Raw genomic sequence first — 15,024 nt, forward strand, 5'->3', positions numbered from 1 at the left:
TCATATGTAGGCCTACATTGAAGAAGTGTTTAGTAACTGCCGTAATTCCTTTTCTTCATACTGGCCATGAAGGGATCCCTTCCTAATGCAATTCCAATGCAAGATATGTGGGACAATGCAAAGTACTTCTCTTATTCGAAAAAATCAGTCAAAGCAAATATGAGGCATTCAATGTTATCTATCAAAGTTACAATCTTTTTGGTGCAAAATTCCCTCCTGGTCTGCATTCTGTACTAAAGAAATGTGACAGCCACCTCACTTAAAGTTAAACACAAAAATGACAAGTAACAAAACAAACCACCATGTTCTGAACAGACACATTATAGAATGATGATGTTCATTCAGCAACAAGCACATCCAGTCAGCCCACATTCAGCTCAGCTAAATCCTGGAACTTTGGACTTCATTCTTTTTCTGTTTGGCTGCTATTCAACAATAAAGAACACCATTTGAAACACAACATTTCCACTACTGTATGCTAGGGGAGAGCACTCTGACAGTTTCTAGCCTCATCACTACAGCAAATCTCTCCTCTGCCAGTTATTCTGGGCCTATAGTAGCATAAATAAATGAGTCAGTTGAGGTTGCAGTTACCCTCCGGTCTACACACCCAGTAACCCAACAGGCATTTTCATTACCTGAATAAAGTCCGTTGACCTCTAGAAAACAGTGCAAAATACTTTATTTTGAGTGAAATACACACATCATAGAGCCACGGCAGTCAAAAGCATCCTTTGAAACTGCAACATAGTGTCTCTGTTTAAACATCCAGAGGCCTCTGTGCCTCTGGATATACCTCACTTATCAAATTTCACATTACACTTCGTCAAGAAAATAGGTAATAGAGCTTCAGCATATGCAACAGAACAGCTAACAGACTACATGACAGCATTATGTGGGACAAGCATGAGCATAGAGCAGGGACATTGCATTACATTCAAACAGCATAATACAGTTTGTTCATTTGTCTTTTGCATTTGTCGGCATGATGATGTGAAATATTTACTCTGCTTTATTTATCATAAAAGTTACTCACTTGTATTTTTAGGTGTTGCCAAAAATATATGATCATGTGAAGGAGTAATACAGCGGGGTTTACCTCTAATAACTGTACTAGACATTTCAAGCATGAATCAGTAACTTAACAACACGAATAAAACAAAACTATTAAAGAAAACTGAATAAGGCCACAAAATCAACAGTGAACTTAAAGATTAACAGTGTTTTAAAGCACCGTAGTCTCGAAGGACTTACAGTATATACAAGCTGTACAATTCCACTGATTGTCAGAGAAAAACGTTGAGGCACTGGAGCACCTGTTGGTCATTTCAACACTACGTGGAAGCCATTAGTGTTTTCATCTGGTAAACAGAAAACAGTAAAAGATTATTCAAAAATACCGACATACTGAATGATTAACAGTGAGTTATGACATTAACTTTAAAATAATGACCTCTTATAATGCTGAGGATGAAGCTTGTTTCATCCCTGAAGTTCTGCACCATCTGAAACGAAGGGATCGACCGACATAAGCACAGATCATTTCCATTTCCAAAGTGCTGCATATTCAAATCTAGAACATCTCCACCTGTGGTTGATTGTCATATATAAACCCCAATGCTCCATAACAACAATCCTTTTATATGTGATTTCTTAGCCTAGAAATGGCAGTGTTAAATAGACTGCTCTAGAGGAAAGCTTTCCCCACTGTTGTTCTTGTAAATCTACCTCAGTAATTCTATACCATTGTTGTTATACATTTACATAAGAGCTGGGAGATATAGAGAAAATCAGATATCAGGATATTCTTGACCAAATACATTGATGTCCATATTTTTGTCGAATTGACAATTGTTGTTTTAATAAAATATTTTTACAATTAGATTTTAGATAAATAATCATCAATAATGTGGATATAATGATAAAGTGGGTAAAGCCAAATGATGGAACACTCTGGTAAGTTAAGAAAACTGCATCAGTGTACTGTGCAAATGTCCCGAAATCTAGTCTCACATCTCGATATCGATATAATATCAATATCCAGCCTACATTTAATATTGTACATACATTAAGTGAAATCTGACCTGAACTATGAATCAAAGTAACTAGATGTGTAGACCTTACTCTACAGCGCTGTGGAGATAGGTCTGCCAATGCGAGACTATTGGTTGATAGAGGTGTAGGGATACCTCGTCAGAGACTAAGACATGGATCCCGCTGGGCTTCTGTCTGTAGATGTGTGTTATTTGCTGTGGAGGGATGCTATACAGCGAAGCGATCTTTTCGGAGAGGTCCAACAGTGTCAGCTCCTCCAGGTACAGAGCGTGGTAGACTGCAGGGAAGACACAGGAGGAAACACATGAACAAGCTCCATGTACAATTCCAGGACTACATTAGAACAAAGTTTTCCTTTTCCATTGTATACATGGGTTTCTCGGCAACGTCATCACTGCTTGCGCACGCAACCGGGGGGCAGAAAGAAGACGTGTTTTGTGTAGCTAGCTAGCTAGCATGCGCGGAGTTTGCGGGGGGCAGGGGGAGCACTGCCCCCCCTGGTAGCTGAAACAATTGTTTCAAAAATGAGTGGAATAATTACTTCTGACATAACCAGATATTTTATAAATACTTTAAAAACACAAAACAACAAAATGGGGATGGGTAATACATTTGATTTCATATACTGCTTTAGTAAAAATAATATTTTTTCAGGGCTCTGCCTCTCACCTGAGACCATTGTCGACGCATATGCAGGACGCAAAAAACAATAATTTGTTGCACTAGTCGGGACATTTTACCGTGCCAACGTTACAATAAAGGTTGCCTAAATGCCATGTATATACATTTGCTGTCAGCTTACTAATTGAATGCGCTTTTTGTGTAGATTTGGACTTTGATACGTTTTATTCCACTTTGTTTAAACGGCGAAGTTCACCTCGTTCACCTGTTTGGAGCTGACTGGTGAATGTGACGCGCGTATAGGCCTTGCTGGATACACCGTGACTCTGTTTGTGAATCTACTGATCGCTGTGGATGACTTGTTTTCATGTCATTGGATTACGGCAAAATACTGATCTTTTTTCTTAACGTGTCTTAACGTTTTATGGTGCGATTGCGCTTGGTTTCTGCGTTTGGAGAGGCATCTCAACAGACTGGAGGTCCAACACTGATTGTTCACTGTTAGCCTACATGTTAGTTGAATTTAAGTGTCGGGGCATTCTGCCACCGTCTGTCTATTGTGCTCCAACACAGCCGTGCCCACGGGCGCCAGTTTGGTTTGAAATGTGCTGGGGACAGAGACGCATTCGGAGTTACATTTCCAGAAGTGCTGGGTACAATGACGCATACGTTTTTTTCTCTTTCGCACAGGTCAGGTTTAATGTACGTAAACAATGACCAATGATTACCAAATTTCTCTCTAATATTGCTCCTCATAACCACGGAAAACTGTCAAAAAATAGAACCCAAAGTCCAATTATTATGGACGTTATCTGACATTTAGCGTTTCTGCTTCACATTTTCAGCAGGGCAGCGGAGCAGCTGTTGGTTGACTCCCAACGGTTCTCATGGGCTTTATAAGTCCTAACATTAAAAAGCTTAATGTGGTTTAATATACCTAAACAACGATCAATCATCACCACATTTCTGGTTCGATTTTTTGACAGTTTTCAGTGGTTATGAGGAGCAATATGAGAGAAATTTGGTAATCATTGTTTAGGTACAAGCTTTTTCCTCGCTTTTTCCTCGCCATAGCCTGTCAAGTTCTTTTGACAGGCATAAGTGTTCATTTCAAGATATGGCCATGATACATTTGGTGATCGTTGTTGAGGTACATTAAACCACGTTAAGCTTTTTCACGTTAAGCAGAACAGGCAGCGTTGTGAACAGAGAAGCGTACAGCCTGCGCAGCAGCAGAGCGGCTGTGTCTGTGCCTGCCCTGTGGGGACAGAGATCTGTCGCTCAAGAATTATATGTGTTATGGACTTCTTTTTTTAACTAAATTGAGCTCAGGGTTTTAAATTGTTACAATGTAAATTCGGAGTTTACTATATCTGCGTCCACAATGCCAACATAGGACCTGTGGCGTTAATGCTCCTTTTGTGCATAACTTTATTGAATGAAATATTAAGCTTCGCTCCTCTGAGATGGGTGGGTTTTTGTTACGTTACATACAAAGCTAACTGGCTATAGTTAGCCTACATTAGCTAGCGGACATTAGCTAACATTGCCGAGACAGTGGCAGTAGAGCTTCGGCGAGCTAACCAAGACAGTGTTGTCGTCCTCTCGCCCACAATCAACCTCTGCTGCGAAAAACAATCAACCTGCAGTGATGTTTTGAAACTAACATATCGTACCTTTTCCCAGAAATCCTGGCCATTATTTTAAGACATAAACCAACCATAAGGGTACACTGCTGCTAACATGGGCTATTACATTAGCCTAAATGATAATTATAGCCATACATATATATCACAGTAACACTGCAAAATTAAAGACCGACAAACAGATCCAACTAAAATCATGTTTTATTGAGTCAGCAGTTATATACAAACAATAAGGAAAGCTTAAAGGAATACGCCACCGGAATGCATGTCGAAATTCTAGCAGCGATGTTTCCCCATTGGAATGAATGGCAAACAGAGCTATAGCTAGCTTCTCATAACGAGAGCTCTCCAGCTCACAAAAAATGATTAAATTGTAATCGGTCAAAAACGTTAGCTTTGTAAGACCATATAGTATGTGTTATATAAATACCAGGACGAAATTCAAAGTGTAAATATATGCAATGTATGTCGAAAGTCTAGCCACGAGGTTTCCCCATTGGAATGAATGGCAAACAGAGCTATAGCTAGCTTCTCATAACGAGAGCTCTCTAGCTCCCAAAAAATGATTAAATTGTAATCGGTCAAAAACGTTAGCTTTGTAAGACCATAAAGTATGTGTTATATAAATGCCATGACGAAATGAAGGGACTAAGACAATGTGCACTAAGACAAAAATGCGTTTGCATTATTGGACCAGCTCACCAATCTGGCTTTCTGCCCCTGGTATGCGCACACACCCTGTAATGTTTGTAAACAGGAAACCCGTCTGACCCTTTGCACGTGACGTCACACTCTACTCCCGCGAATTATGAACGCCATGACGGATGGCGGAAAAGCTATTCTGTAGACGGACGGCAAGTCAACATAGACAGTATATAATGGACCAATAGACCCCGTTGCTCTGGACGGAGACCAGTGAAGGCTATTAGAAGCACTTTTCCGGTGATCTCTTGCTTTACTGCGCAGCCTCCAACTGAAAGAGACAACGTAAATGTGACGTGAGCAACGTGTCTGAAATTTGTAAGTCTTCTGGTAGCTTTGCCGAGAGAAATCTCAATCATTCCCAATCTTACAGAGACGGAGAGTGTAGGTGTATGTAAGGAGATAACATAAGCACAGGCAAATTATTGCTAACTAACATGCTAGTTAACATTAGTAATTAAACCTAAACAGCTCATGTAAGTCGAAACTGCCTGCGAGCTTCTCCTGTACTATACGGTAATTCCTCTTCTGTGCGACAGTAAGTCACTTGGTTATGACACAATCGTTAGCTTATTATTACAAAAACGTCTGCTACGGAGCCATAACGTGAGGTACAAGGTAATGGAGCCTTTTATACATTGTCGTGTTTCTTTAGAATTAAACAATGGACAAATAGAGTCTTTAAACGCTTCGGATGTTAAGTTATTCGCAGTCAAGTGACGTAAAAAAAAAATGGCGGTCAGTGGAATGCTAACAAGAGGTGATACCTTTGTAGCAACAAAATGGCGCCATCGGAGGTTCGCGTTCTGAAGCGAAGCTTACCCCCTTGGGTCAAACCGGGACGTCTGGTCACCCTAGCTTCCGGTGATTCTGCCGTCCGTCATGGCGTCGTCACGTGGTCGTGGTCACGTGTTTGCAAAGGGTCTATAGATGTTCATTATTATTTTCCTGTATGGTGACTGATATTTACAACAGAGATGTCTGGAGAACGCTTCTCCTCAGTATTCCAGGATATTGCAGATATCCCCAAAAATGAGACATGCTTCAAAAGCGCTCAAAATAAATTCAACATAAGAGTATTAGACATCTCCTATACAGTATGTAGACTTACTGTCTCCAGCCCCTGACTTGGTGGCAGGTTGATGCCTGGCCTGCTGCTGACACACATAAATGGTGAGACGGGGCTGTATACACCTGGAAAAGAAGAACATGCCACAGTAGTGATATTGACTTGAGATGGTTCTCAGTTTGCCCTCATGTCTTCCTAAACACTGAACTTTAGGAATTAAATGCAGGTAATGAGAAGGTTCTGTTTTTGTCAAAGTTCTCTCCACCTACGATCTTTCCCTAAACCTAACTGTCCCGTTCTTGTGCCGCATGTCACTTAAACCTCTGTCCTGACCCAGAACATCAAAAAGTGATGCCAAGAGTCCTGAGCAAGCGCATTTAAATATGACTCCAAAGGGCTAGACGCAAGTCCCGAGAGCGTCAAAAAATTAAAAAAAATAAGAGTCCTGACCAAACTCGTCTAAATATCACGCTTTAGGAGACTTTTTGCGTCAATAATAAAACACCAAAAGTACCTGACCAAGCGTCGCTTTTTGACGTGCTAGGAGTGAGAATGGCTAAGAAAGCCAAAACTGAATTTACTGTGCCCAGTTCTGAGCACATAAGTGTATTTTAATGTCTCACCTTCCTTTTATAGTGTTGAAGAGGCGAATACCATCAGCTGGACCGCAGATCTGGATCAGATCCTCCCTGCTCATCCTCAACAGATCAGCACCTGCAACAACAGCAGAATATCTATTCTGCTTACTTTCTGCTCAGAAATATTCAGTAAATTTCTTTTCTCTGAATCCTACTGTTTCCATGGATCAAAATGCGTTGTGATTTTTTTTAGCGCCGTTACCTGAGAAGCTGCAGAAGAGCCTTGAGAAAGGGGAGAACCTGTGTCGGTGCAGCCACTGCTGGGCGTCCTGCGGCTGGGTCGATGGCAGAAGGTGCTACATGTCAAAAAGAAGAAGAGCCCTTGAAATGAGTATAGCAGCACAGCATCCACTGTCTCCAAATAATAGCCTAAAGGAATATAAAAGTTCTCTATAACTTACATCAGAGCAGCCGGGCAAAAGCAGTTCCCCTTGCTGGCTTGGAGAATAATTGCTACAGAAATGTCCCGAGGAAGAAAGAAAAGTGATCAGTTGAGTGTTTTGTTCGTACTGCTCTAAAACACATGTCTGTCAATCTACTGAAAAAAACAAAGTGTCTGGTCTGAGGTTCCCACACAGTCTTGTCAGATGAACTCACGTACCCCTTTATGAAATGCATAATACTATTAATAAATAGGCCTATATAAAAGTGGATATATGAGGCTGGCTTGGTCAGCAATCGTATAGTCTATCTATATCCACAACGTTCCACTTCCGGTTCCGGTGCAATCGGAAATTCCGCCGGATGTCCTTCTTTTCGGCCGGATGTCCGTTACCACGTACACATGTTCCACCAAAACAAGTTCCTTCCTGAGGCTATTTTGCAGCAGCTTAGTCCAAGACGATTGTGATTGGTTTAAAGAAATGCCAAAAAAACCAGAGCACGTTTTTCTCCCATTCCATAATGCTGTGTGGACTAGCCAGACCCTCCTACACAGTGCTGTGGAGGAAGGTCTGGCAATGCAAGACTAGCAATCATACTATCACTAGCCTACTAGGCTATGTGAAGCTGAATGTTTGACCAATGTGACTTTTAGCTAACTATTTCAACCATTTACCCAGTACTTATAACTAATAATTTGAACTGTGTAGTCATTACTTTTGGCTGTTTATTTCTACCATTTATTCATTACTTTTTGCTACTGGTTCAAACTTCTGGGCTCGCTTGGTGACTAATTTTCTCTTACATAACTGCAACATTTTGTGTTCAGGTGTTACAGTTGACTGAAAATGTGAATATATTCTTTTGAGATAAATGTTTTATTAGCACCATTTATCATTCAGACATACAGAACCAGCGTTGAGCTATCATTGTCTTGGTTGCAGTTGAGCCGGCTAACCAAATCTTCCTCTGTCTCTCGAGCAGGTGTAAATTAGAGTCATCATTAAGTAACAAAACCATCAGGTCAGTAGGAATTAGATATCCTATCACATCAGATAGTATTGATGTTGTTTTATGCCAGATTTCCTGCACCTGTTCACACTCCCAGACTATATGCAGGAAAGTTCCAGTTTGTTCAGGTTGACAGAACGTACAATAGGGAGTGGGAATGGCTTTTGAGATGTATCTCTTCTGAGGAGTCCAATATTGCATATGTTGAAGTGGATATACTGGTGATTTGGGTTCTCCCAATTAATTGTGTTCCCCTCAGGGCTCAGCTCTCATTCCCATTTCTTTACTATTGGGAGTTCTCCTATGAATATTTGCAACAGCTTAGCATAAATCTTGGACACTAATCCTCTCACAGGAAAATCAAAAAACCATTTAATGCACCTCAAGACTTGGGAATGTTTCCCCATGACATTCCATAACATTTTAGGGCTGATCTTAAGCAAAGATAAAAGTAGAAGGAAAAGCTAGCTCTCAGGTCTTCAAAACTCACCATACCTTTCTCATTGAATAACTGGTCTAGAGTATAAATACCCCTGTCCTCCACTGCTTACAAGCAAAAGGTTTGTTACCAGACATTAAGTGTGTATTGTGCCATATTGGGGTATTCCCATGCCACTTGGTGTAGCGCAGGTGCTCCTCCACCTCTTTAAAGTTGGTTAATGTGTTGGTGATAACGGGGCCATAGGTTAGCATACACTTTTTTGGACAAACACCTGCAAAGGCCTGGTCTTGCTGTCTTAGACTTCTAATGAGGTTTTGCTCTATTCTTCTCCATGGATATGTAGATGAGGGGTCCATCCACACTCTAAGGGCCTGTAGCTGAAAGGCCTTGTGACACATTTTAAAGTTGGGGAGGGCCAGGCCTCCCGTGTTTGTGGAAGGTAGAGTATTTTAGCCTAGGTTGTTTATTGTTCCAAATATACCGCTGAATTAAAGTATCAAGTTCCTTCCAGAAGTTCATTGGGGGGGGTAAGGGGATCATTGAACTTAAAGAAATTCACACGGGGAACTATGTTCATTTTAACAACAGCAATCCTGGACCGCAGTGACGCCGGCAGCATAGTCCACCTAGTCAGAACCCTTTGAACATTACTTAATATAGTTTCATAGTCGTCCTGGACCACTCGCTGCAGTGATGCATGTATGATGATGCCCAAATATGTCATTTTGCTTTGAGTTGGTATTGTAAGCACTAATGGCTGATGTCACTGTTGTGTCCGTTCAGGACGATGTAACCTGTGTTTGTTTGGTAACGCCTTGGCGCATGCGGAAGTGACAGTTGTGTTGGTCTGAAATGTGTAGTTCCTGTTCTCTGAAAGTTAAGTGAGCTGCGGTTTAAAACCTCTCCTCCAGCGTCCTTATTATACACAACATTTGGCGACAAGCATGGCTGACTTTTCCCTTCCTCCTTTCCTTGCACTTCCTGGTGAGCCAACAATACCGTGGAATTGCTGGCATCAGTCTTTTGAAACGTACATTCAAGCTATGGGATTAGCCAACGTGGGTGCAGCTTGGAAAACGGCATTGCTGAGGCACTGTTTGGGAGCCGAGGGACAACGTGTGCTGGAGATGCTAACCGGCAACGGGACAAATACGGATTATGCAGGGACAGTGAAACTTTTGAAAGACCAGTTTGCTGCCCCACAGAGTGCTTTATTGAGACGGTTTATGTTTCGGCAACGGCATCAACTCCCGGGTGAATCAGTCCATCAGTACGTCTCCAACCTGAAAGGTTTGGCCAGCCATTGTAAATTCGGCGCATTAACAGATGAGATGATACGTGATCAACTGATCGAACACACTACACAGCCTAAAATCAGGGAGACGTTGTTACTGGAATCAGATGATTTGACACTAGCTAAAGCTGTTGCCATTGCATTCCAAATTGAAAGTGCAGCGGAATGTGCAGCCAAGTTAACACAGACAGACTCATCATTAAGTCAAGCAGTACGCCTGAGTGCGCAGTTGCAGGAGCAGCAGCAACAGCAGCCATCTAGCGCTGGTTTGGATGTACCAGACACAGCCCCAGACCCAGTCATGCATCTCACAAGACAAGTGCCACGTCAGCGTCAAAGGCAGCTCTCCTGCGGTAACTGTGGATCAAACACTCATGCCACCAGAGCCCAGACCTGCCCAGCTAATGGCCAATCATGCCGTAACTGTGGAAGGAAAAATCACTTTGCAAAGATGTGCCGCTCTGCCCCCTCCAGGTCGGATGGAAACACTTCCCGTGACTCACCCACCATAATTCGCCATGTAACATCTGGGCCGATGCAGTTCAAGTCATGTACAGTGAAAATTGACACAGTGTGTACTCCTCTGCTGCTAGACACAAGCGCAAGTGTCTCCCTCCTGAATGCCAGTACATACCTTGATGATGTGGTGGTACATGGTGCTACTGCTGCTATCCATGACAGTCGCCTGCAAAGTGTATTCAAAGCCCTCGCCAAGCACAATCTAACCCTAAATGGCGGAAAATGTGTTTTTGCGGTGCCGGCGATTGAATATGTAGGCTTCCGACTTTCCACTGAGGGCATTTCCCCCCTTCAATCTAATGTGGAGGCCATCCTCTCCGTTCCCAAACCGACCTCGGCTGCCCAGCTCGCTTCATTCCTGGGCATGACGGGCTACTACATGCAGGATCCAGTCATCTGCCAGCTCTGCACCTACATTCGTCAGGGATGGCCAAGGGCGTTGCCAGAAGAGCTGTTAGCCATGAGGGCCACCTGGGTATAGTGAAGCTTAAACAGAGATGCCGCGACCTGGTGTGGTGGCCAGGCATAGACAAAGACATTGAGGCCCTCGTTAAATAATGCCCAGCATGCCTTGTGAGTGGAAAAACCGTCCGCCTACCCCCACCACCTCTGCAACCTCTGGCCTGGCCTTCAAAGCCATGGGAGCATCTGCAGCTAGACATATGCGGCGAGATCCACGGGGCCCCCCACTATCAGCGGTTCTTGGTCGTAGTGTATGACTTACACTCCAAATGGCCTGAGCTGACCACCACTGGCTCTGTCACCTCCCAGGTCATTGTGGACTTTCTAGAGTCCCTCTTCTCCCGCTGGGGCCTTCCACAGACCATTACCACTGACAACGGTCCACAGTTTATTTCTGCGGAGTTTACGTCATACCTAAAGGACAGGGGGATTCGACATATCCACCACAGAGGTTTCCCCAGCCTCACTCATGCTGGGTAGGGAGTTGCACCTACCCCTGGACAGGCTCCGCCCCACTGCAGGCCAGAACACACTCCCTCCAGTCGAAGCCTCAGTCACCCGCCTTCAGAAGCAGATGAAGCAGTGGTTTGACAAGAAAAAGAGGGTCAAGATACCAGATATCGCTGTGGCAGACTGGGTGAGAGCTCGCCGACCGCACAGGGGGAACAAGATGGCGTCATTTTGGTTCACTCCGCAGCAAGTGGCCCGACGACTGGGACCAGCCACATACCTCCTTGATGATGGCACCCGCTGGCACGCCAGCTGCCTTAAGAAGGTGCCAGCACCTCCTGCAACGTCAACTCAGAGCAGCGGGGACATAATGCCACCCAGAGAGGAGCAGGAGGACTCCATACCTCAATCAGCCGCACAGCCTGAAGATACTCCCTAGTTGTCATACCCAGTGCCCCCACCACCATCGCCACTGCCCCAGCTCCCAGACCACAGTTTGTCACACCTTCAGCTGTGTGTTCTCCACAGCCAGTGCGTACGAGGGCACGGCCTGATTATCTGAAGGACTTTGTGCCCTGAATACCTGAATGACTTTGTGTTTCCCTTTCATGTTTGAATTTCCCCTCAGAGAGGGGAAAATGTTATGTCCGTTCAGGACGATGTAACCTGTGTTCTTTTGGTAACGCCTTGGCGCATGCAGAAGTGACAGTTGTGTTGGTCTGAAATGTGTAGTTCCTGTTCTCTGAAAGTAAAGTGAGCTGCGGTTTAAAACCTCTCCTCCAGCGTCCTTATACACAACAGTCACATGCCTTTTGTTCAACAAAAGAAGATTAGATTTATTGATTTATTTATTTATTATTGATGTGAATATATTCTTTGAATCAACTCATAATTTCTAAATTTACAAATGATGGTAATTGAGCTACTCTACAACACTAGCGGCGCCAGGATTTTGATTGTAGGTTGGCCTCCAGTAAACTGGATGGGCCAGTTAAAATAAGCCAAAAAGAAACGGGTTCCCCCTGCATACAGACAGCCAGACACTAACGTTAACGTTAGCCTAACTGTTAGCCTTGCTGGTGTGAGGGGGTGGCTACGGGAGGACTTGATGGGGAGAGGGCGGCCAAGCAGGATGGTAACTTGTCACTTGTAACCACATTACTTAAAATTGCAGGAGCTCCTTGGAGCGTTTCTTGCTGAATTTAAATGAAAACAAGCTGCTTTGCTTTGCTTTGCGTTTCATATTAGCTAATAGCTACAGTCTGTGTCTCCGTGCGTTCATGGACATCGGAAAAACATTTTTCTGAGTGAAAACGTCATCATTCACGTCACTTCCTGTGGGAATCAGAGGTGGGAAACTCGGGCTGGATTTTTCTAACCGAGTTTCCTAGTGACACGTTGACAACCGACATTTGATGACATTTACAGACATAACATGTTTCACATTATTCATAAATAGGCTCATGTATAAAAAAAAACACCACCTTATGTGTCCTTTCCCGTTTGTTGTCCTGCAGATAACACAAACAAACACCTGGCGATGTGTTGTTTCCATGCTCGTATAAGAAAATAGCAGCAAATCTTTTGTTATTGTGAACTCCATTTTTTCACACACCTGATATTTCTAGGCTACGGCCAACCGTTGGTGGCAGTCATGCAACAAGTTGTTATGCCAAACGCCAATATAACAGAAGAAGAAGCACACAAGTGTGGTAGTCGGGAAAAACAACGTAATCACGGGGGCGGTCCCTGTTATTCCCAGGTGGCATGAACGCAGCATCAGTCTCATTGAGCTTGCTTGGAAAGCTTGCGCGCCAACGTCATTCATTTCACTGGATTACTTGCTGATGACAATGCAGCCTGTGGGCAGGCTTGAGGGGCCGTCCACACGGAAACTTTTTTTGTGCAAACGCACGTTTTGCATCGTTTGGGCCGACCGTCCAGACGAATCCTGTAAACACACTGCCTTGAAACCTGGTCTCAGGATGATGTCATTGCCACACCCCTCGACCTCTTACCGCACTAGTGCTATTGCACGCTATCTCCATGGTCAAACCAGCTCACTTCATCTAAATACTTTGTCTCTGCTTCTTGACACTTCCGGGTGTAATTATATTATTTTATACTATTATCAGTGCTTGACATTAACTTTTTGAGGCACTTGTCCTTCGGACAAGTACATTTACGTTTCACTTGTCCATGCATAAAAGTCACTTGTCCGGGTAAAGATTCATCATTTTATAAAAAAAATTGTGTTTTGCTAATGCAGAATTTGAACAAACCGTTGAAAGCATCCAAACACTATCAACATTAATACAATTCTGTTGAAACAGTAGAAACAAACGTGCCCCAACAATAGATTTCCCCTTCAACAAGAAAAAAGGATCTCCACACTCCATAATACAAAGTACACACTCCACTCCACCTCCCTGACGGTGCGGGAGAGACGGGCCAGTGGTGCGCCCGATCCCACCTCAACCAGCGTGCGCCAACCCTCACTTTCACTGCACCACGGGGCGACCCTTGCGAATGCGTTAAGGCAGTTACACACCAACCAGACAGCCAACCGTCGGCAAAAAAGCCAGTCGGACTGATTGGTCTCCCCAAGTTGGTCCAAAAAGTGCCTCAGAACACACTGAAGAGAGGAGACACGCTAATCTGCTGATTGGACGAACGCGTCACGTGGGTTTGTGTTCCGCGGGCACGGAACACACGGAACAGACTTGAGTCACCGACCTCGCCAGACTGTCCAACGGCCGATTATCGGGTTGGTGTGTCAGCCCCTTTAAACTCCTTGGTCTGTGTTTACAGACGGGTCGGGGGCGTTGCCGACATCCCCTTTTTACGTGAGCCGATTCCAACCCTGGCGACGCAACGCGGTCGGGGCACACTGAGGACAGTCCGCCCAGGTTAACTGCCGCACCAGGAGCAGGGGGCCCTGCCCCTCCCCGTGGAGAGAGAGGGCGCTGCAAAGGTTATTGAGGTAAAAATCCACCTTGGTTGTTCACACTGCGGCCGCATTGAAAAAAATCTGATCTGTATTGGATTCAGGACCACATATGGAAGTGGCCTGAATCGGATTTAAAAAATAAAATCAGACGTGGGCTATATTTGAGTGTTCACACTACTTCTGAAGAAATCTGACCTGGTCACTTGACCCCAAAAAAAAAAAAAAATCTGATTTGGGCCACTTTTGCCTGCAGTCTGAACATCATAGAGCCCAGGATGTGGCTCATGCTTCTGAACAGTGTTGAGTCATCCTGGTAGGCACCCATAGAGGGAGCTATTACCATTGTAAGTATAACACCACAGGTACAGTGATCGACCCCAGGCCTAGAAAGACCATTTACAGATTTCACAGCCTCTGAAACCTTTAGTCCACCTGGACATTAACCTATAGTTTTCCTACAGAGCTCTACTAAACACAATGAATTATGTTGGTGCAAAATGCTGACTCACCCATCTGTGAAAGAACAGGAAGTTGGTGAGCTGTGGTAAACTGGTGATGGAGTGCTACTGCTGCTGTGGCTGGTGACAGTCAGGGCATCGGGCCAAGGGGAACACTGGAGAGAGACAGAAACAGAAAGAGGAAGGGCTTTTCGGATTATGATTCTGACATATCTTAGCACAGAGACTACAGGAGTAACATTTCTAAAACAAAATATTATGGAAATCATATTAAAGCTGCACTAATCAGTATATATATATATATATATATAACAATAGATCAAATG

At 43.8% G+C, this 15,024-nt stretch overlaps 1 protein-coding gene across 1 annotated transcript in view; it reads right to left on the reverse strand.

Moving 5' to 3' along the window:
* Positions 1-705: 705 nt before the first annotated feature.
* tfcp2l1 (transcription factor CP2-like 1) overlaps positions 706-15,024 on the reverse strand; it is a 29,047-nt gene continuing 14,728 nt past the window's right edge. Inside the window, exons 8-15 of the mRNA XM_028591696.1 lie at positions 14,750-14,853; positions 7,133-7,184; positions 6,934-7,027; positions 6,717-6,807; positions 6,136-6,218; positions 2,190-2,332; positions 1,454-1,505; positions 706-1,361 (exon numbers count right to left, since the gene is read on the reverse strand). Coding sequence (XP_028447497.1) covers positions 1,324-1,361; positions 1,454-1,505; positions 2,190-2,332; positions 6,136-6,218; positions 6,717-6,807; positions 6,934-7,027; positions 7,133-7,184; positions 14,750-14,853 — 657 coding nt within the window. The 3' untranslated portion in view covers positions 706-1,323. The remainder of the gene's footprint in view (positions 1,362-1,453; positions 1,506-2,189; positions 2,333-6,135; positions 6,219-6,716; positions 6,808-6,933; positions 7,028-7,132; positions 7,185-14,749; positions 14,854-15,024) is intronic.

Source organism: Perca flavescens, chromosome 11, assembly GCF_004354835.1.
Source record: "Perca flavescens isolate YP-PL-M2 chromosome 11, PFLA_1.0, whole genome shotgun sequence".
NCBI classification, from domain to species: Eukaryota; Metazoa; Chordata; class Actinopteri; order Perciformes; family Percidae; genus Perca; species Perca flavescens.